At 43.0% G+C, this 23404-nt stretch overlaps 1 protein-coding gene across 6 annotated transcripts in view; it reads left to right on the top strand.

The window, feature by feature from the left end:
• The first annotated feature begins 5075 nt into the window (after window positions 1-5075).
• kmt2d (lysine (K)-specific methyltransferase 2D) overlaps window positions 5076-23404 on the top strand; it is a 43500-nt gene continuing 25171 nt past the window's right edge. For 2 of the 6 annotated variants that reach the window (XM_083770022.1, XM_083770017.1), the window contains exons 1-27: window positions 5076-5704; window positions 8151-8233; window positions 9219-9330; window positions 9454-9656; window positions 10115-10212; window positions 10308-10470; window positions 10563-10734; window positions 11461-11575; window positions 11720-11898; window positions 12018-12334; window positions 12829-12951; window positions 13104-13936; window positions 14461-14574; window positions 14671-14787; window positions 15052-15156; window positions 18080-18261; window positions 18707-18871; window positions 19677-19786; window positions 19925-19969; window positions 20073-20264; window positions 20361-20549; window positions 20668-20790; window positions 21184-21317; window positions 22017-22140; window positions 22495-22581; window positions 22954-23034; window positions 23132-23290. In XM_083770022.1, the coding sequence (XP_083626148.1) occupies window positions 8185-8233; window positions 9219-9330; window positions 9454-9656; window positions 10115-10212; window positions 10308-10470; window positions 10563-10734; window positions 11461-11575; window positions 11720-11898; window positions 12018-12334; window positions 12829-12951; window positions 13104-13936; window positions 14461-14574; window positions 14671-14787; window positions 15052-15156; window positions 18080-18261; window positions 18707-18871; window positions 19677-19786; window positions 19925-19969; window positions 20073-20264; window positions 20361-20549; window positions 20668-20790; window positions 21184-21317; window positions 22017-22140; window positions 22495-22581; window positions 22954-23034; window positions 23132-23290 (4291 nt within the window). In that variant the 5' untranslated portion in view covers window positions 5076-5704; window positions 8151-8184. Of the gene's footprint in view, window positions 5705-7455; window positions 7558-8150; window positions 8234-9218; window positions 9331-9453; window positions 9657-10114; window positions 10213-10307; window positions 10471-10562; window positions 10735-11460; window positions 11576-11719; window positions 11899-12017; window positions 12335-12828; window positions 12952-13103; window positions 13937-14460; window positions 14575-14670; window positions 14788-15051; window positions 15157-18079; window positions 18262-18706; window positions 18872-19676; window positions 19787-19924; window positions 19970-20072; window positions 20265-20360; window positions 20550-20667; window positions 20791-21183; window positions 21318-22016; window positions 22141-22494; window positions 22582-22953; window positions 23035-23131; window positions 23291-23404 lie in introns of those variants that run through there. The other 4 variants (XM_083770021.1, XM_083770019.1, XM_083770020.1 and 1 more) reach the window with 4 other exon arrangements.

The raw sequence follows: 23404 nt of genomic DNA, 5'->3' as shown, positions 1-23404 counted from the left end.
ATGTATGTCCTACCCTTTTATGTTATTAAAAGAAACACCCCACTACTGTATTTGTTTAGTTTGAGAGTAAATTGACCTTATTAAGGTATTGTTACTTTTTGCTTCGCTTGCGAAACATGCTGCTTGCTATATGAAAGTCTTAAGAAATATCACTGATCAGGATTATTTTAGGAGTCATTGATTTGAGTAATTGTTTGTGTAACAGAGGGTAAAAGCCCCGCTCCGTGGAAATGTAGACCAAAGTTAATAAAAAGCCAAGCCACATACTTAATATTCTTACACTGTACCCTACCACCATGTCTTTATCATAGTTATACTGTAGCTTGCCTTGTATCAGTGTTTCAGAAGATAACCCTTTTTACCCTTTCTTTGAACACAAGTATTTTTAATATTCCAAGATTGTGGGCAGGTTTTGGTGATGTGTGCTCTATGATTGGATCCGTTTTTATCTCCCTACAATACATTAGCTCCAAGGCAAGTTCTCCATTTGAACCAGTTGGTACAATTATTTTAGACATGTTCAAAACACTGTTACCAGATTTGTTACAATATGAAACTAGGCCTTTATTAATTATCCTACATGTCTTTTCTGTCTTTATAATAATAATAATTCAAACTGAGCATTCCCATATTTGTAAGAATATGTTAGGCAAGACAAGCAGAACAAAACAGTTGCAGGTTCCCGGATTGATACCCGGCTCCTCCTGGCTGCAAGTGTCCTTGAACAAGACACCCCCTAACGGCTCTTGATAAGCAGGTTGGCGCCCTGCATGGTTTCCTCCATCATAGTCTTGTGTGAATGGGTGAATGCAACTAATGACTATTGGAACTCGCTTTGGAGAAAGGCACTATACTCTGACATATAAATGCACCATTTGCCATTTACAAGAAGTAATATGATGTTATACACCACCCCCTTGTGGACATTATGCAATATGCCTTTGAGATGCGTTTGTGTAATTCCATATGAAAGGACATTATCAATATACAATTTAGTGGGAAAAAATAAACAATAATTATTATTATAATAATTATAATAATTTTATAATAAAGTTTAATTTGTATAGCACCTTTCAAAACAAAGTTACAAAGTACCACAGAGAATCAAAACAAAAATAATACACATCACAATATACTTTACACAGTATGTGTGCGTGTGTGCGTGCAGCCGTGCATGCATGCAGGTGTGTGTGTTTCAAATACACTGTTAATTAATCATATGTTTAATATTTTCTTTTATACTGACATTTCATTTTAAAGTGTAATCTCTCAACTGTTATTTTACTGGCCAATATGTGCTCAAAACACATTACGTAAATCAACCAAAGGCTGACTTGACTACTTTAGTAGTAGTAGTAGTTGTAGTAGTAGTAGTAGTAGTTTAGACTACTGAAGTAATAATTGGACTGTGTATTCTTGCATATACATTTATCAGAAATTCAAGGCATGTAGACAAATTAAACCTAGACTTAAGACAAAAAGTACATTTTATTGTTCCATTTTATGTGCTGTTGTAAACAGCTGTGGAGGTATTTCAGGGGATTATCCTTGAGATAGAGGAGGCAGATGGGAAAGCACCCACTCTCTTAACTGGCCAATGGGATAAGCATTGTGACCTAATACCAACCTCTATTTACATCCTTTGGCCAATCACTGAACAGAGAGTCACGGTCTTCCAACCAGTCTCAGCCCCCCAAAAATCTAATCCAATCTTGCTAAAGCTGAATGGGGAGTTAACTAATCCTGTCAGGGGCACCAGTAAACCTATTTTCTAAATTAAAACCTGTACACCCATCGATTGGTCCACGGCTTTCTCACAGATTTGATGACAAAAAAACGAATAAAATAAATTTCAAAGCCATCGTGCTTGAAAAATATAGCCAAAAATAGACACTCAACACTAAAAATAGACCTTGTAATCCTTAAAGCATCAGTTTTATTAGCATAAAACCAAACCAGGATATACCACTGTCCACAGCACAGTAGGCTCAACCTAGGGGTTCATTATTGCTGTATTTTCAACCATGTGAAATCAAGTGTAGGCCTAATTAAAATCTGGATCTTCTATATATCTCCAGTGTAATTCTACAGCTATATTTCTAGATCAACCAACACATTCCTTTGGGTTTGCTGCTGCATAATTGTGACAGAAATAAAGGCAGCTATTAACAAGTACAGCTGTCTAAACTCATGCTCTGAAACGACCACCATGAAATACAGCTTGGGGTGTTGGTGCAACTTGATGTTGTGTATCCAACATATGACCGTGGTCCCATATCATCCCCTAGCCACAGAATAATTTGCTTCTTAGAAACCATGGTGACTCTTTATACAGCAGTGAAGTATTACGAGTGGTTATTTATATCGTGACAATAATGCACACTTTTAGCCAGCATCATGCTGCATACTTCTAGTATCTTCTCTCTTGCAAATACTCATTTACAGGGCGCACGTGTGTGTGTGTGTGTGTGTGTGTGTGTGTGTGTGTGCGCGCGCGCATGTGCGCGTGCGTGTGTAGTAGACAGACAGACAGACAGACAGACAGACAGACAGACAGACAGACAGACATGTAGGTCTAAAGATCTAGGCTATATAGGAATCTATATAAACTAGACATCTAGGAAGTTCCCAATGTCAAGGAATATTAAGGCTTGCATAAAAGTTGAATCATTATTAGTCTTTCTTGAGACTGTAGGGCTTGGCAATCCTAGTTAAACATTGTATGTCACTGTAACCTCTTGTGAATTCAAAAGTCACGTAGTCATATAGTTTGTTTTGCAGCATAGGACTTTGGAATGCAAAGAACATTCACCATTTAAAAGATGGTAACTATATACAATCTATTTTAAATTCTCTCTCTACATAATCCTGTTTTCTTCATGAGACCCGAAACAGAACCTGGGACCCAAACTAGTGAAAATGGCAGATTTACAAGCTCACAACGCAAGCATGTAGATCTGCTATTTTCACTGCTTCTTCAAAAGTTTTATTACATTCATGGAATTCCTTTGGATTTTATTAATTTATTTTGAAAATAAACGTACAAATAGTAGTAGGAAATAACAAAAAAGAATACTCACGACCAATAACAACTGGGTGCGCGGCTCACAAATGAGTCCGACCCAGGGTTTGGGAACCACTGGTCTATAGGCTACTCTCAGACACAGAAGCCCCTACTCATGCATTGCTGCAGGAAGGTCACTGCCCAGGATCAGCTGCAGATCAGCCCACTTAACAGGTGCACATTCAGTGCTTCGAGTGCAAATAATCTGCTAGCCATTTGCTAAATTCTGACATAACCTTCTGTTGTTCCTGAGGATCAGTCCAATGACACCCAAGCCATGCCTTAAAGTAAACGGTAGATTCCATTTAGTTATACAAAATAATCCGAAACACATTTAAAATTTAAAATCATGCTGAGTGTCTTAAGAGTTTTTCTTACAACTGGTCTGGATGAGATTTTGCACACTTCCTAGTTCCTACTAAGAAACACTAAGAAACACAGTTTCTAGGGGAAGGCAGATCTCCCTCCGTCTTTAATTCCTTCACTCCATTCACTTGACCTATAAACTCTTGACCCAGTAGGCAGTATGTGACCTCTACGTGCAGACTGCAGAGAAATGCAACACTGTAACAGGAAAAAGTTATTTATTTATTTTATAAATGTGTGTTTTATATAGGTAACCTTATGTCACTTCACACCCTATTTGGGGACGCATGGATTTAATTAAAGGTATATTCAGTGATTTCACTTAATTCCAAATATCACTTATTTTTTTGTTTTGTTGTGATAATCCTCCCTACTATAGAGTGTGCTGGCCATATAAGGAGTTCCTCCCTGTCCCCAGTTAACCCCTGGGGGTCAAAAAACCTTAGGTTTCGTTTTTGACTCTCTATCCTGATTGGACGAAAGGCTGGGTCCCACAGCCAAAAACGAAACCTAAGGTTTTTTGAGTGAAATCACTGAATATACCTTTAAGAAAAGACTATCCACTTTAATATATTAAAATAATCTAATAAAATATCATTTTTTTTTACCTCAAAGTTGGCAACTATGATCCAATGTGTATAGCCTTCCATTTTTAAGTGGTGTAACCACTTCATTAAGTAGCTTTGTGTGGCTGCCTGGGTCTGAGCATGAAAATAGCATTTGGTTGGTTTTCAAAACCAAGTGTCAATGTTGTGCAGCCTAACACATACATATGAACTGTATATATGATGATTTCAGGTGTAACAGTACAGTACAGTACAGTACAGTACAGTACAGTACAGTACAGTACAGTACAGTACAGTACAGTACAGTACAGTACAGTACAGTACAGTACAGTACAGTAGAGGGACTCCCTGGGGACCCCCACACGGAGTTGCACCACTTACTTCACACAGGTGTGATTTTTAAGTTAGTTTAAGTTCTGTATCCCAGGTGGGAAATTTGGGGAATTATATCATAAACTGGTAACTGGATGGATGGATGTCAGCAAAGGGCAGGGATGGAATGGTGAAATAAGTTAGATATTTTATTTTTGTCTAGTTTTTCATGTTATTGTGTTATAGCCTACAGTTATTATAATGAAGTGACTCTTAATCGAGCTCAAGCATACATGCGCTTCAATGACATGGTGTGCAGATCTAGCACGCTGATGTTGCTTTGGTCCGACAATCATTACAATCTAATGAAAAATGGCTTCCCTGATTCTGAAAATCTAATGACAACTATCCCCACCAGTGGTCTCCAGATTTAAATATTACAGTATTCCATTCTACAACCATTGTTGTAGCCTACTATACTATACATTGCCGTCCTAACATTACCTGCACTGAACCCCGGAATAAAGATCCACTAATAAATAGTAAAAATACATTCTTGTTGCAGAGCAGCGCCCGTTTGCATGAATAAATATTTCACGTCGTTATTAGCTAGCGATAGCTGGCTGCTAACCACTTGGAAGAACACACTCGTGTGTGTGTGTGTGTGTGTGTGTGTGTGTGTGTGTTTTCGCACGCGTGTGCGTACGCGCGTGCGCGTGTATGTGGACGCACGCAAACGCAGTTCAGTGAAGTGAAGTGATGTTGATGACCCATACAAGGGTACCCATGGCAAAGTTGAGCTGCAAATCTAGGTAGATTCATGTCCGGGAACGGCTGAAACTTTGGTGGGGAACTATTTATTTATTGACATCTCAACTAAAGTTCGCGGATGGGATGTCAGATGGGGACGATTTTAATTGTGCAAACTTGCAGCGGCTTGCACGACCTCGAAGAGAGCGAGATTCCAGAACAGAGCTGGGGCTAGCTAGCTTAGTTAGCCTCCAAAGCTAGCCTCACCACAGTTGGGCAGTTGTTGAAACTTGGGGGGCGCAGCAACTTGAAACACCCCCCCCCCCCCCGGCCCGGGACGTCCATGGTCGGCGGCTCGCCCCGGAGGCGCCGAAGGATTCTACTGCGGGATTTGAAGCCGGTTTCGACGCGTATTACGCATGAGTTTGTCGCTTAGCTGGCTAGCTAGCTTAGTTAGCGCATTAGAGCTAACGTTATCCATCCAATATTGCACTTCCCCCCACTCTGCTCTCCCTCAAGCCGGCTAGCCACAGCCTCGGTCCCCCGGTAGATAGATGCAATGAGACGACAGGCAGCACTGTGGGGAAAAGCTGCGTGCTTGGCCGGTGCTGATGTATGAGGAGGACCGGACATTTCCACTGTAAAGGTGAGAAGATGCTGGGCTTTTATTGAAAACTTCTCCAGAGTACAGAGTAGTAGTACACACACACACACACACACACAAACCACCCTGACCTTAAACCGATGGAGGAGGGAGGGAGGGGGGCGCTGGGCAGGCTAAATAACACAGACTGTAAACACTTTATAGACGCTCGACAGCAAAACAACGCAGTTGCGACGCTCCAAAGTGTCGACGCGAGTCGTGTCGACACTTTGTTCGGTGCGACATGACGTGATTGTTCTTCGGAGCGACGAAGAATCACGAATATGTATCCTAAATCTACCCTCCGACATGTTAGCTCGTGCAACACCGGGTCGCGTCTACTTGCTGGGATACTAGCAGACTCCCTCCTTCCTTCCCCCGGTCATCATAACGCGCATACACACAACCTGCGAACTTGTGTTTCAAATGCTCGGTGGTTGTGTTGCTTTTGGTGTTTGTTTGCACGACTCGGGTTGTTGTGACCCGTTCGGGGTACGTGCAGTCAGTAGCTGCTGAAATCTGATAAATGGTCCTTCATTAGGCAACTGTCACAGTAGTACTCACTGGGCTGTAGGCTATCGCCTGGAACGGGACAAATCCTTTGATGTCGGTTGTTTACATTGAGCGACACGGCGATTAGGTTGCAGTTGTATCGCGTACACTCAACACTGTCTTCGTTGTGGTTCTTATGTAGTTGAAATGTGTTTTCCACCTTGCTGTTGTTTATATTTTTGCAATATAAATAAACATGGCAAACACTAACTTGTTGGTTGATTATAGCGATCGTTTTACCATGTTATTATGGAGGTTATAGCTAACTTCATTGTGACGCCTTGTATTAATAGACCTTCTTTATTTAAGCATTTAAATGGATACGTTTTGGTTGAGTGTATGTTCATTTGGAAGTGTGCTGTTACTGTGTTGGATCCGCCCAACTCGCTTATCACATAATGAAATCAGAAAGTCGGCACGACCATCTTAGATATTAAGGAGCATTAATTTAATTAGAATGTATGTAGACATGCAGACGCACAGAGTTGTTGTTGCACGTATTGTGTTAAAGAGTGTTATAACTGAACATTGGTCTTGCGTTCCTTTTTGCCAGTAGTATCAGTGAACATTTTATTGTATAATTTTGTGGGAATGGGAATTCACTTGGATACCAATTCGTTTTTATTGCAGCTATGATGACAGTCAAGTTGAACACATGCCACATCACATTACCAAAAACAACATTTGTACACCCCAAACTTGTATTTTTGTGATGTCAGCATCAGCAAGCAGCACGATGTTTTGGGTATGTGTTGATGGAAAAGAAAGATGGAGAGCCTGTGCATGTGTGACGTTGTTAGTACATTGGGAGATTTGATGGCGATCGACACTTATTTGGGGGAGATACTTGCTAATGTTCGCACTAGCTGTCCCGGGGCATAGCCAAGTAAAACATACCGGGGTGTATGTGAATTCATCAATTGAGTTGGTTGCTCTCTCTCTCCAGTGTATCGGTTGTAATTTGCCGCCGTTATGGGCCCAATAAATCGACATTAGCTTAGCTAAACCTAACCTACGTCAGCTGCTGGGCACAAAATGGTAATCTCCTTGTCCGCTATGGTCTCATATTCGGTATTTTTTTTTGTTAATGACTCGACTCCCGGCGGCGGAACGATGGTGTTGAATGGCCGCGGTTCAGTACGAAATGAGCACAGCTGCAACAGGAAGTTCTTTATACGGAAGTTGTATTTTCTTTGTGTATCCCGTTTTATGGTTGTTTTATTTATGAAAACAACATTTTAATTTCTGCCTTTTTTTCTATCGTCCATGCGTTAGCTGTTCCGGTTTGGATTATGCATTGCTGGGTAATCAAGTACCTAAATGGTTCAAATGAATTCTGCATGATTTGTGTGCTGTGACCCCCGCGCTATTTTCATGAGAGTTGGCATCGCTTTGCCCTGGTCTTAACGAGAATAATGCGTCGAAGCGGAATCAACTCAATTGAGGCCATAACAACCACATTTTGTATTTACATACATTCTGTTGTTGAGGAATAGACACGTGTTCTCGTTGCTTTTGGATAGCTCCTAAAGTTAGTGCATAGTTTTGTGTGCCATACAGGGACTTTAAATATTTTCCTCTTTATGTTTATTTTGTACTTAAATGTATGTAGTTAGCTATTTCATTATTTTTATGTTTATATGGTCATATAGAATTGCACATCACATAACTAAGTTAACTAACAAATTTGTGATGCGAATCAATCTAGATGTGATGTGATGTAATCCAATCTCCCAATCATTTCTCGAGATGTGCAGAGGTCACATCACTGACACATTTGTGACATGATCACTATAGAGATGAACCTATAATAATTCTATTTCTATGCCAGGAACAGTGTTTTTTTATTCAGTATTTAGTATTATATTTATTTAAATGTAACTCTTTAATGTTGCAGATCTCTCGCAAGGAGGTCAAATTCAGTAGAGGGGATGGACGAGCAGAAATCAAACTGCGAAGAAAATGACTCTGAACCTACGGGTAAGTTTGTTTGTTTTCACTTCAGTTATGCTGAGAAAGAACGGGCAGATGTGTTGTACGTTGTTGTACTCTGTTGAGTACGTTGTTGTACCCTGTTGAGTACGTTTTCAGATGTGTTGTACGTTGTTGTACCCTGTTGAGTACGTTTTCAGTACAGAAATCCTGACACGTTCATCCCCTGAGTTGCGGACGTTTTTTTTCTATGGAGAATTAGGTCATCTTAAAATTGTCTCGTATAAAGCATTGTGGTCCAAAAATAAACAAACTGTCTCAGCGATATCGGGAATGTGGCACTGTGTAGTTTACAATAGTCAGTCACTCATATTTGATCTATTTCTAGGGGAAATGTAACTAATTCGACGGCAGTAACATTAGCGATTTCTCACTGCCAGTTGATGCTTCATAGCCATATGAATATAACTGCCAGGTTTAGGATTAGGTATTTTTGGAACACAGTTCTTATTTGACGTGCTAAAGAAAAAGTCTATGGGAATTCAGAATGGGGGAAAAAAAAGCGACCCAGGTAGGATCATGTGTAAATTACTTCAGACTTTAGTGGTCTATAGTCTATACTAGTATACACCAGACAGTGGAGAACAGCAGTAGACTGCCCATATATGAAGTAACTTTCAAGGATATCCAACTCAGGCAGATATACTGTACATAATTATGTGAGATAAAGAGCAAGGAAGGGGAAATATGAATGAGTAGATTTGCTTTACTCCCATTCAAACTATGTTTAATTCATACAACAACATACAGACAAGTACTCTCAAGGTTCAAATGTGCAATAATCATTTTAAACATTATCATGCAACAGTAAAACAAATACATGGAAAAACAAAAACAAATTAGTTTTGCAAGCATGTAAAATATGAAAGCAGTAAAGCACCCTGATGGCAACAGAGAACACCTACTAAAACCCACAGCAACATATTACACATGCAGAATTTTAGTAATAATATCCACACATGCACATTTACAGCTGATGACAGAGCCCCTGCAAAGCAGCCTCTCTCCTCTGAGGTGGAGTCTGAAGCCCCTCCTGCTGTAGAGGATGTGTCTGATGCTACTTCTGCCACTCCCAGCACACCCGTGTAAGTATAGCTACCTCACAAATACCCCCAAGGCCAATATGAACAGTTATGCATTCATAGCCCCCAAAGGGAAACAAACAAACATGCAAAAAAACATGTTTTATTTTACCCGTGGCAATGCAGGGAGTGTGTGAGGGCCTGCGCGCTCTGTAACTGCGTGGATCGCAGCCTGCATGGACAGCGGGAACTCCGACACTTTGGGCCATCTTCCGAGCAGCCGACCCTGGAGCCCGCAGCTTCCTCATTGCCAGGGCCTGGGAACGATGACCTGTCTTCCATTGGGTTTTCCGACTCGTCCTGTTTGGCAACGCTCTTCGATGACTCAGGTGTGACTTCATCTCAAATCAATATCACGATTATCTCAAACCTTTGACTCAATTACTATAAATTATTAATTAACGTTATTATTTATTTATTGTTAAACGAAGTATAATACAGGGTTAAGCAGTTAATCCGTTTTTTTTTATTATGAGCTGAATCGTGTATTAGAATGAGTTTGTATCGATTTGTTGATATATAATATATACATGTAATAAAAAGCACAAAAAAACCTGCTTCTCTATTGATCGGTTAATTGCCCAGCCCTAACTCAGGTTGGTCTCCAAACATTATTTGGCAGTCATCTTCGGCACGATAGATAGATAGTGCATATGATACATTGCTGAATAGAATAGAGTACATCATTTATCAATTTTGATTTGTGATTATACAGGCCATTGTAATTATCAATTAGTATTATTTCCACCAGGAGATCACATTCTCATCATGGTTGTTTTGTGAACAGGGGGTTGTTGGGTCCATCACTGGTGTGCAGTGTGGTCAGACGGGGTGAAGGAAGAGCTGGAGAATGTGGACAAGGCTGTTATCTCAGGGACACAGCGGGTGAGTTCGCTGGATCCACAGAAGTAGGAGGCAGCTTGGATGAGTGCAAATATACAGTATTTGAATTGTTTTATATGTTTTTTTTTTCCCTTTAGCTTTGTGAATACTGCAAAAGGCTGGGTGCAACTATCCGATGCCATGCTGAGGGCTGCTCACGGTTCTACCACTTTCCCTGCTCTGCGGCAAGCGGATCCTTCCAGTCCATGAAGCAGCTGGCGCTCCTCTGTCCAGAGCACATAGACAATGCACAGGAGTTGGGTAAGGAGACCCAACTGATTTCACCAAGCTGATAAACATCCTAATTGTCGGTGCATCGTCTCTAAATGGCAAACGTTTTGTGTGTTGTATAGCTGGCGAGGATGCTTGGTGTGCGGTGTGTGACTCTGCGGGGGAGCTCCAGGACCTGCTGTTCTGTACGGGTTGTGGCCAGCACTATCATGCTGCCTGTTTGGAGATTGGTGCCACACCTATCCAGCGGGCAGGATGGCAGTGTCCAGACTGTAAAGTGTGCCAGACGTGCAGGTGAGTCCCACCTTCCATATGTTCCTGGACAGTTCATGATGTTTAACCCATTTAGACCTGAGCTTGATTCTACAAAATGCCTTCTAAATCCTAACCGTCTTAAAACCTCTGTGTCTATGTCAGTGGTTCTATTTCACGTCAGAATTATAATAATTTGGCCACGGACCCCCATCTGAAAATATGTTGTTCCAACTTCCAGGGACCCCCCCAGAAGCAAAGATTTGAGTTAAAAACGTTCCTCTGAAAGAATATATATTCAAAGATTTGCGCGACATTTTCAAGATTTTTCAAAACCGGTGACAACCTCTTTTTAGTGCAGAGCACCGACCTGTTGTTTACACATTAACACCAGCATTAAATTGCTCCATATGTTTGTTAGATGAACAAACTAGTCTCCCATCTGCTATTACCTTTCCATAATGAGTGATAGAATAGTGCCAGAGCCTTTTTTTAACAGGTGGGCACTCAGCGCAAACGTTAATTCTTTGCATAATATTTGCATTGCTGATTTTGAAAGTTTTTTTCCTATTTTAAAGGATTATTTTTCTCTCTACCTATTACAAAAAAATCACACCCGTGTGAAGTGAGGGGCGCTCTTAGCATCGTACATCATCATGACATAACGTGTCGATTTGCTCAGACACATACGATGTAAATTCTCATTCTCATTCATCCACTGTAAACTAATCATGTATAATTTATAATCATGTGTCCTTATTTATCCAGGCAACCAGGTGAAGACTCTAAGATGTTGGTATGTGATGCCTGTGATAAGGGCTACCACACCTTCTGTCTACAGCCAGCTATGGAATCTCTTCCCTCTGACCCATGGAAATGTAGAGTAAGTTCTTTTGATAAACACCTATCAACAAAAGGGTCCCCCTAGCAATTTTGTTAGTGTTTTTTGCCACTTAACATTTGAAAGGAAGGTGCTAGTATGTCGTATGTGTGTGATGAGTCTTTCACTCTTTCATGTCTATCTCAGAGGTGTCGTGTGTGTACGGAGTGTGGCGTCCGTGGACTGGTCCTCCCAGGCTCGGCCCAGTGGTTTGACAACTATGCTGTATGCGAGGGCTGCCAGCGTCACCGCAGCTCTGTGTGTGGTGTCTGCAGCAAAGCTGCCAACCCATCTGCCTCTCTGCAATGCTGCAGCACGTGTCACAGGTCAGCAGCGCAAAACCGGAGAACAAAGAGCCTTCATCAACTTGATATAGGCGGATGAAATTTACATTTTCGCATTGAGACTTTCGCATCTCAAACCCTGTTTCTTTCCAACTCCTCAGGTGGGTGCATGGTGAATGCGCTTCTTCAGTGACACCTCCAGAAGAGAAATGTGTCTGCCTGCTCTGTCAGGAAGCCCAACAGCAGCTGGCTGTCACTCAAAACGGCACAGGAGAGACGCAAACCAGAGAGGCGTGTGAGGAGGACACTGAAGGACACGTGGATTCGGTGGATGAGATGACAATCCAGACAGAGGCCGTCGAGGCCAACACAGAGGAGGCGGGTCCATCGGAAGTGACAGTCGGACAGACTGGGACGTCGGAAGATGAAGTCCTGCTGGCTGAGGCCGTGGCTGATTGCGAGGAGCCCATGGAGTTGGGTGAGTCTACATTGTCAGATACTTGAATGTGTCCTTATATTATCACCACTTTACCAAAATACAGCTGAATGGAAGTTAGAAGGTTTTTGACCATTAATGTGGAGATAGGTATTCTTTCCGTCTGATTTCGTCATTCTAATCAAAGGGAGACAAACCAACTCCACAAGTTTAAGTTAGGTGATTTGACCGACGGTGTCAGAAACCAATAGAGTTGGGAGGTTTAGTCAGAAGCACTTTTAGATACTTTTCATTGGTTCAATATTTGGAAAACACACACACACACACACACACACACACACACACACACACACACACATACACACGTAAAATGTGTTCAATAGCACTGATTTATAAAAAAAACTAAATGTATAAAAAAATAGTTGAAAAATTACCAGTAGCTGGTTTTTGCCCGACAGCGACCAATGCCGACTATATGTATGTTTGTATGCATGTACACATGTGTGTGTAAGCAAGTGTGTATTCTATGGATTTAGGGGTGGAGGCTGAAGTTGTTGAGACTGTAGAGGTTGAGGAAAACACCATGGAGGAAGGCCTGCAGCAGTTGGAAACGGAGCAAGCCATTTCAGAGATGGCCACTGGTCCACCTGAGTCTACAGGTAAATACTCGTCCCATTATAGAGATAACATCATCTTTTGTAATGAACCTGTCGCTGTAGTTGATAATTTGATGATAGCGTACGTAATGATAGATGCACCAATGAAAACACTAATCATCCCGCCCCCCCTCCCATACATTCCTTCACCCCAGAAGAAGAATGTGGAGAGGCAGAACAGGGGACCTCTTGTCTACCTGTTGCTGAGGAGAGAGCAGGAGAGGCGGCCAGCCAGCTGGCCCAGGCCAGCCCCCCACAGGACTCCATGGCAGAGACCCAGTCTAATGCTTCTAAAGCACGAGCACCGCCGGTGTCACAGCAGGGCCTTGAGAAGATGGAGCAGCAGGAACCCTCATTAGAACAGAAGTCAGGGGAGTTATCAAAAAGCAACTCTGAAGAAGGCACGTCTGCAACGGAGCTGTCGCTTGATGAGGCTCTACCAAAGCCCTCGGTTCCACCCGCCTCCCCTGCAGAGGCAGACACTGTGCTCATGTCGATGGATGAGACGGACCAGGCGGACGGCGCTCCTTGTCGGGACGCCGGCTCTCCTCTCTCCCCTTCTTCTCCCACACCACCTTCCCCGTCGGCGGACACACAGGAGGCCGATGCGGAGGAAAGGCTGCTACCTCAATCCGAGGAAGAGGAAGAGGAGGACGAGGACGATGAGCAGGTGAAGGAGGAAGCAGAGCACAGGGACGTGACGATCAAGCAGGAGCCGCGGGACCCCCAGGAGGAGCAGGACGTGAAGCCGGACCTTCTGCTGGACGACACGTCCAACATGAGCCACGGAGACGAGAGCAGCAGTGGCTTCCTGGGCTCTCCGGCAGAGGCTGACCCTCAGCTCTCAATGGAGCTCGTACCTTCCACCCGCTCGCGTGCCGACTCCCTGCTCACTGAGACGGACGACTCGTTGCCCTTCGACACCTTAAAGTGTGACGGAGATAAGGTGAAGCGGAGAGGCTCCCCGGGTCGTTCGCGGATCAAACAGGTAAGGTCTCTAATGTTTAATGACATTAGCCTATTGTTTAAATAGTGAAATGCTCCTCAAGGGCCGTCCATACTATCTACGACCATCAAACTTTTCGTCGGAAAGCTCCGGTACAACTACAACATGACGTCACTCGCAACTTCTGAAACGCATTCCTCCGAATTTTTGTTCTGAAAGCTGCACTCCCATATGATGTGACTCTCCGAACTCTACTTCGGAGAAGAAATTAAAGTCTGGTCTTTCCGACGAAAAGTTCGGTGGTCGGAGAGAGTATGGACTGCCCTTTAGTGTTTGACTCTTGATTGTAAAAATGTGTGTAATTGATTAAACGTTTTTTCAATGAATTAAATTGCTGCTAGATAACACATTGCACTCTGATTGAGGCAAATGAAACCTGAGGATTTAACTGAGTAATCTCCTTTCTTCAGTTGTATCGTATCTGTTCCATCCTAGTAGCATGCGATATCCAAAGGTCATGAATATGCCAATTCTAATCACTGCCAATAATGTGGCCTGACTTTCAGGGGCGGAGCAGCGGTTTCCCAGGGAAACGGCGGCCTCGAGGGGGTGGTGGAGGAAGGGGCCGTGGCGGGAGGTCAAGACTGAAAGCCATGGCCTCCTGCATAGATGCCTTCTTGGTACGCTGAAACACATGCAATGTATCTCACTGGTGAATTAATGTCTTTGCATGTGTATCATGTTTCCCAACTGAAATTCTGCCTGCAAACCCGCAGCTAAGCATGACCACAGAACCTGGACTGAGTAGTAAGGAGGAAGAGGAGGAGGAAGATGACACCATGCAGAACACGGTGGTGCTCTTCTCCAACACTGATAAGTTTGTCTTGCTCCAGGTACAGCTTCCCTTCCTTCTTGACATTTCCACTTGCCCTGTGGCATTTAAAACCCATTCGTACTTTGGCAGCGTGCCAAATATAGCCGATCAACAAGCGATGTTGTGAGCTTGTAGATTGGCTAATTTCATCGCGCAACCCAAAGTATAAATCAAGCATGACTTAACCAAGCACCACAGGTGTTGGCACAATTTTGTCTTTAACGCAAACTATTCTCTTCCTTGTCTTTTTTTCCCCTCCCCAATCCTCCCTCTGATTTCACAGGACATGTGTGTTGTGTGTGGCAGTTTTGGAAAGGGAGTGGAGGGGCAGCTCTTGGCCTGCGCTCAGTGTGCCCAGTGTTACCATCCGTATTGCGTCAACAGCAAAGTAAGTATAGGTCTTTTATTTATTCTTACCATTCAAACCAACGTGAACATCCGTGGGGTGAAATGTCATTATTAGAGAACGACTGATGCCAGATTTGTCATTCCGATAACGATTTTGGAGAGTCCTGGACCAGTGATTCTCAAAACTTTCAGGCTGCAAAATTTGGTATTAAATTGTAACTTTAGAAATGTGCAGATACCCTATGTTGTATGTTTATTGTTGAGTGAGAAAAACAATATTAAGCTAATCATCTGGGGACCCCCATATTTCTTTGGGAACCAATGTCATAGACCAGTGGTTTTCAACCCTTTTCATATCTCCACCAGGCCGAAGGCATGGGGAGAGAGTATGTTTTGCACTCAGTCCGTCCATGTGTCCGTCCATCCGTTACCAGCTAATCTCCGGCACCGTTTACTAGTGATCGACCGATAATCGGCCACGGCCGATTATCGGCTTCGATATTCATGATTTTAATTAATATCGGTATCGGTGCTAAAAACAAATAATCGAAAAAAAACGGCCGATTATTATATTTCTCATAAATGCGCAAACATGGTGAAACAACCACTTTCATTGAAAATCCGGTAGAGTACGGTTGTAAGGAAATGTATAGCTGCGTGTCTGTCGACTCCCAGTGCGCCACCACCGGAGGAGTAGACACGGCTTAGCGCCGCTCTACAGACTGACGTCTCCTCTCTCACACACACACACACACACACACACGGAGTCAGAGAGAGGGCCACTGAAGGGAGGAGAAAGGATTATAGGCTACTAACCTTGTAACCATAAAAAGCTTTGCTGTTTTCATCTTCAATTAACCAAAATAAAATCCACACGTGAGAGGACAGTCACAGAGAGCAGTGGTAGAACTACGTTAGCCAAGCTAGCTGCTGCCTGCTAACGCTGCAAAACAACAGCTGTAACAAGTTTTATTGATTGCCTGTTGTGTCCGTGTGTCCGTGTGCGTGTGTCCGTGTCCGTGTCCGTGTGTGTGTGTGTGTGTGTGTGTGTGTGTGTGCGCGCGTGTGTGTGTGTGTGTGTGTGTGTGCGTCAGCCAACTGAAGGACAACGTTTTTTCCCCCCATCCTGACCAGCCTAATATGATGCATGTTGGCTATAATTAGTTGCCAATAATTTTATTGTTGGCCAGTGTTTTGAGACATAGTCTTTTATTGCTATGAAATGAATGGTAAAAACAAATTCTACATGCATTAAAAAAGTGGCCAGTGATCTTGAAAGTGGCAAACAGGGTCACATGGCTTTGGAGAGTTTGGGCAGCAGATCTACAAGCTCTCAACATGTCATGCTGCAATGTGTTGTGGGCTTGTAGATCACCAATTTTGATAAACTAGTAGTGCCTCTACAGCCCATTGGGCACTGACCTACTTGGAACGATGCAAGTTGGAAATGAATGCCCCACCCAGTAATTATGTCTGTCTCCCTTTTATGCCCATATATGGAGTTATTTGTAAGGCATGCCCAAATAGGGAGTATAGGGAGCCAGCTTGTGGAGTTCTGTCTTCTGTGTCAGGCATGCCCAAATATGGAGTGCTGTGAGGTCAGAACAGGCCAGCTCCATATATGGATGCTGGGCATGGGCCCGGTCTAGAGCCCGGGCAGGGGCCTTTTTGGGGCGGTTCTGGACAATTACACACACACACACACACACACACACTTGGTGCATTCATAGATAAATATATAGGTAGATACATACATAGATACGCAGATAAGCAGATATGCTGCTACAGTACATGCAATTAAAAAAAAAGCTGCATTTGATGGAAGTGTTACTGAAACGATGTTGGTGCTTCTTGCACTTCCTTTTTTATAAGCGATAAATATCAATAATGCATTTCAAGGAATTCTTGTGTTGGAATTTATGTTACTGTAAAAACTTTTTTTTTTACTTAAATAATCGGCTCATAATATCGGCTATCGGCTTTTTGATTTGTCCACTAATCGGTGATCGGAAATATCGGCCAAAAACCATATCGGTCGATCACTACCGTTTACCCGATCCATGCCAAACATTGCACACACACTCCCTAGATGCCAACGATGAACGTCTGCCCAAAGTTTTCCAGAACGGCCTGTTATAGCGCCACCAGGAGGCCGACTTTTGTAAAACACATTTTTTGCTATTACTACTCCAGAGTTTGTCCAAAAATCCCGCAAATCGTTACACAGTATCTCTATAGTCATGTGCTCAAGACGGATCTGTCCAATATTTCATATTCCATCCTAATTGGCTAACATTGGCTTTCAAAGTTTGCAGGACTAGCCCGTTTTGAACAAAAAGCCTCAAATCATTAAGGCAGTGTGCAATTTATGTGAAATCTTTCACCCACTTTCCTACTAGGCTGAGGAATATATCCCACTCTTTTCACATTGGCCTGTTATAGCGCCACCAACGGGTGGATTTTTGAAAAACACATTAGCACAAATGGCATCCTTTTCACATTGGCCTATTATAGCGCCACCAGGAGGCCACAACCTGGTGGAGACCTGTGCCCCGAGGGACACTTTATCTAGTTAGTACATTCTCTAATTGTGTAGAGTAAGACGTTAAAGTTCTAATAAGGGTCCGTTTACGTTTATACCAACTCTCCATCATTTAGCTGGGGACCACCTGGAACCCTCTCAAGGACCACTGGTGGTCCCCGGACCACTGGTTGAAAACCACTGTCATACTCATAGGCCACTGATGACTGATTACAGATGTTTGCAAAAAAAATAGTAGATCTTTGACAAGAGTCAATTTCACCTATAATTGCCAATAGGAACGTCAGGTTGAAAGTAGTTACAAAATTGACTGCATAATTGCTGATACCGATGTTGTCCAAAAAAAGTCAAAACATGTCTTCCATATGGGACAAAGTGGTATATTGGTGTGGCTCTGGTCATGACATCTTTTTCTTTGTAGATCACCAAGATGATGCTCCGTAAGGGCTGGCGGTGTTTGGAGTGCATCGTGTGTGAGATGTGCGGGAAGGCCTCAGACCCTTCTCGCCTACTGCTGTGTGACGACTGCGACGTGAGCTACCACACCTACTGCCTGGACCCGCCCCTGCACACCGTACCCAAGGGCGGGTGGAAGTGCAAATGGTACAAAACAAAATAAACCCTCTTGAGGTGGGACTGCATTGCCTTGATCGGCCTTATACGCAGCCAAGTCCTCTGTGGTCATTTATAACCCGAGCGTGTACAAAATGTAACCAAATGGACCCGTAAGGGTACATGCACACTAGGGAGATAGAAGCGGATAAATGAAGACTGAGGAGTTTTTTTTTTACTGTGTAACTTTGAATGGGGTCAAATGGAAATGAATCCATCCCAATTTGCATATTATGTAAAATGTTTGTGCCTCAGCTCTTCATTGGTGATTCAGAGGCCCCAGTTCTTTGCTTCTTGTTACTGTAGCAAAAAAAAGGAAGAGAAACAAAATCCTGCTGCAGTTCTTCGTCTCCACATATGCTTTAGTAACTTTTGACATCCAATGGGGAGATGAAATGGGTTTCTCATGCATGTTTCCGGCGCTGCTGCGTTGCAGGTGTGTGAGCTGTATGCAGTGCGGCTCCAACTCACCGGGGTTCCACTGTGAGTGGCAGAACAACTACACCCACTGTGGTCCCTGTGCCAGTCTAGTCACCTGCCCCGTATGCAGAGAGAATTTCATGGAGGAGGAGCTCCTGCTTCAGTGCCAGTATTGCGACCGGTGGGTACCGCTCATTAACCCATTCTGACCTGAGATCAGATTCTAAAAATGTCTTCTACATCCTGACAGTTTTCTGAAAAAGCCATGTTTCTATGTCAGTGGTTCTTCGATTTTTCAAAAATAGCTGACCTACAAGCTCGTAGCGCGCCGGTGGCGCGCTATGAGCTTGTAGATCTGCTATTTTTCAATAGCTGAGGCAGGCAGAGTCTACAAATGTCTGTTTTCTGAAAAGCCTAATGTTGCTATGTCAGTGGTGCTCAGACCTTTTCATGTCAAGGACCCCCAAAAATGGTGTGAGTATTATGTATTTGACCGCGGACCCTATCTCAAAAAAGCTTCTGGATTCTGGAGTTAAACATTTTCGCCTTGGTCATAATTTTGCTCAATTTTATTATTGAAAGGATAGCAGCATCTCATTTTACAGGGGGTCCTTTAAAATATATATTGAAAGATTTGCACACAAAAAATCTCGATCTTTCAAAGATTCTTTCTACAAGCTTCTAATCTATGAGCTTGTACGTGCTATTTTTGAATAGCCAAAGCATTTTAAATCTAAAATGACACGGATGCTTTCCCGGTTTTAACAGGTTAAAGACGAGACGCACACGCACAACAGACAGAGTGGCTGGTGGGGGTTCATTATATTTCCGCTAATTAAGACTAGTGGGGAATAGATTATTTATGTTTGGAATCTTATCATAAATTATTCCATAACATCTTTCATATGAGGATGCCATTTACGATGTAACAAGAAGGATGCGTGTGTCATGATTGTGTGTTTATGTGTGCGCGTGTGTCTACGTAGATGGGTGCATGCTGTGTGTGAGAGTCTGTACACAGAGGATGAGGTGGAACAAGCCTCCGATGAGGGCTTTGCCTGCACATCTTGCACCCCCTATGTCCCCAAACCCGTAGGTAAGTGCAAGGCAATTTTTTTTGTTACTTTCGTGTTCCCTAAACAGTGATTTTTTTTTAAGTGTTATAGAAATGTTTACTGACTGCGTTGTTTTTTCCTTTTCTCTCTGCCCCCAATGCTGTCATTTTTGTTCACAGTAGTGGAGTCGACTATAATGGCTTCCATAAAGATTAAAGAGCCAGGTTTGTTGAGTGTTTTGTTTTAATTCATTACAACCAAATAACATCAAATTGACCTGCTATTTCCTGATCTCACTGAAATTTGCAAATGTGATTGGCCACACAGAGCCCCAGTTTTACCGGTTGGAGGGTGTGTGGCTGACCGAGTCAGGCATGTCCCTGCTACGCAGCATGTCCATGTCTCCTCTGCACAAGAGACGTCAGCGGCGCTCCCGTCTGGGCACCTTGTGTGGCGAGGGTGGTCCTGATGGCATTCTAGAGCTTAAAGAAGGAGAGGGAGATGGGGATGAGGGCAAAGGTGTGTATATGTGCACGGTTTTCACAAATTCATCAACGTAGGAAACGGTTTTGAAGTTGTTGTTTATCCTCTCGAACTTTTCCCTTGTCTCTTTAGCTTGTGGAGAGCCCATGGAATGCGAACCTAAGATGGAGAACCCTGGTAGCCCAGACAGGGAATGTGGTGCTGACAGGGACCTGGGTGCAGATGGGGGTATTGAGGGCATGGCTGATTGTGAGGGCCTCAAAGGGGGTGCAGAAGAGACGGAGGATAGCAAGAAAAGGAAACGGAAACCCTACAGACCTGGTATGTTTAATAAAAAAAGACACCAAATAGGCCATGAGCACAAATACTGTTGTGTTTGTTGCCCTGCCAATGTTAACACATTCATATGCACTATTTATTTTTGCCATATCTCTTCCAGGTATTGGAGGCTTCATGGTGCGACAGAGGAAGTGTCACACACGAATGAAGAAAGGGTTTTTCGCACAGCTGGCAGGGGAGACTACGTTAGATGGACAGCCACTGGAGAGAACCATTGAGGAAGGTAAGCGACGCAACCAGATTGTTTGCTTTACTATTGGACAAATTACAAATAAAAATGTTACACTATCATACTAACTAACATTGTTAGTACTACATTTGCATCTTCATCATACAGACACACACACACACACACACACACACACACACACACACACACACACACACACACAGTTAATGACAGCTCAAAACGTATCTTTTAGATCGCCTGCAGTTCAAGAGCATGTTGTGAGCTTGTAGATCAGCTATTTTTGTGAAAAGAGCTGACTTTTGAATTTCATTTGCTGCATATTTCATGCTGGTAATAGAACATCAAAATAAGGTGGCACCATCTTGTTTGTGTGGCTTGGCATTATGTGAATCACCTTATTTTGAAAATTTGTCTCCTAAAACGAAGGTTGTCTATCTATAGGACCCCACCCTGACACAGACAATATCATGGATCCCAAACCAGCAGAAGGGGAGGAACAGAAGAAACGGCGGGGCAGAAAGAAGAGCAAACTTGAGGACATGTTTCCAGCTTATCTTCAGGTTTGTGATTATATAGGGTTGGGAGATATAAAGTTTTGATCATGTGGTTGACCAATCGACATGACAATGGCCCATTGGCCATCACCGATGATGTCAAATAGCGAGGAGTTGACAGTTGAGTCATGTCCTGAAACTCACTGAAAGCAATGTACTGTGTGTCAGAAGAGTATACTCAAGGCACTGTACTGTGTCGACACAATTTCCTTCTACACCAAACCTCAAGAGTCTTCGCTGAAAATAGCCGATCTGCAAGCACACAATATGTGAGCTTGTAGATCTGCCATTGTTACTGAACGTTTGCCTACAGAATAGAGTCACTACTAGGGTTTAGGTGGTGAAAATGTGGAGGTGTGTATCTTCACTTTTTTTCTCCATTACTTGCGTTTCTCTACCTCCCTCAGTCACTTCTCTGGTTGTCATAGCTGTTTGCCAAGCAGCATAGCAGTGTCTTTGCAGGTCAATGGGACCATAACTATCATCGCAACGTCATTGTCCACGTGAGGTTGGAAGCATTGATGAAGAATCGTCAACGCCCAGATCGCTATGCGTCATCGAATCTAACATTTTCCACACCTCCTATTAAAATGTAATATCAGCAAGGACTCTTACTTAACATCTGCAGAAGGCCTTTGTAGAATCGGCCTCAGGTCTTAATGGTTTATAAAAAAAAACTTCAAAAATCTTGATCTACCCCTGCAGGAGGCTTTCTTTGGGAAGACACTGATGGACCTAAGTAAGAAAGCTGTCATGGTGCCCCCAGTGCAGAGGCCAGGAATGTGCCCCGTCAGACCTGCACTAGGGACAAGACCTTCTGCCCCGGAGGGTAAGACCTCTGAGTTGACCCCCCTACGAATGGAACCTCTCAGATGATTTGTCACATGGTTCAATACATAGTGTCTGCATGGATTAAAGTTCTCAGTTGCCACAACTGATTTGGATTAAATAGCAGTCAGCATGTCTTTTATGGAAGCATGAAACAGCGAAAATAGCCTATCTACGGTAGATGTGTAGTTTAAGATTAAAGCAAGTGGTCAAGCTAGCAATATGTTCAGATGTGCACAAATCACACATCAGATGTGCACAAATCACATTAGGACTTGGTCATGCAAACGTTTTCAGTCGTGAGAATTTATTTAGCTTTAATTAATGTGTCTGACTTGCATATTTGTGTTCTCAGCTGAGGCAAAGGATCGGGTGGTGGAAGCTACTCTGTTTCTCAAGCAGGAGGGAGGTGAAACACCCCTAACTCAGGGAGAGGGAGCAGGTGAGTCTGTTTTGAACAGTAACGGTGTTTTGTTCACTAGCCGTTATGATAATGAGGCTAGTGACCAACCTTACATGAGCCGATATAACACGCCACAATTTAGGCTAGAAATACATTTTATTGCAATTATGAGTTTAGTGTATTTGGGGAAGAAAGTTATTTTATTAATTTCCTTTGCGTCTTATAACTCCAGCTGCTGCAGTGTGCAGTTTTGGCTTCTGTAGACATTCCAAGTGAAATATTTTGAAATGGCTAATATGCCAAGTAATTTAAGGACAAGGCAGACGTGTTTTAGTATGTATTTCATATAAAGCAATAGAGATAAGCTTGTATTTGTTTTTATTATTCTTATTATTTTTCATATGTTTGTAGGAGTTTCTGCACCATCTTCATCTGTGATGGACCAGGCCTCAATTGATACTCACGACTCTGATACAGAAAAGAAAAGTGAAGGTAGGGTTTGGGGGCTTATTTGGAAGCACTACATTAAGAGAACAATTTCATATATAAAAAAATAAATAATCATTTAAATGTACACCGTATGCCCTAGGTCTTCCTCAGGGGGTGGAGAATCAGGACTCTGAACAGTTTTTCCGGAAGGTTTTGGGTGTGTCTGAAGTATCTACTTTGGAGGGCATGAAGCCCATTCTAGAGGGCAACAAGGGAGAGCTCAGCCGCAGTGCTTTGCCACAGAGACCTCTCCTCTCAGGTGAGCGTACAGGGAGAGGGATCAATTATTGAACCGGTCTGAAAATCATCACCACTTGTTGGGAGAACTTTGTATAATGTGGCAGACGTTTGATAGGTTTCAAGTAAGTTTGTC

The sequence above is a fragment of the Protomyctophum parallelum genome (genome assembly GCF_964188405.1).
Source record: "Protomyctophum parallelum genome assembly, chromosome: 7".
NCBI lineage: Eukaryota > Metazoa > Chordata > Actinopteri > Myctophiformes > Myctophidae > Protomyctophum > Protomyctophum parallelum.
Note: the sequence above shows the minus strand (reverse complement) of the source record. Positions and strands in the feature narration are given on the sequence as shown.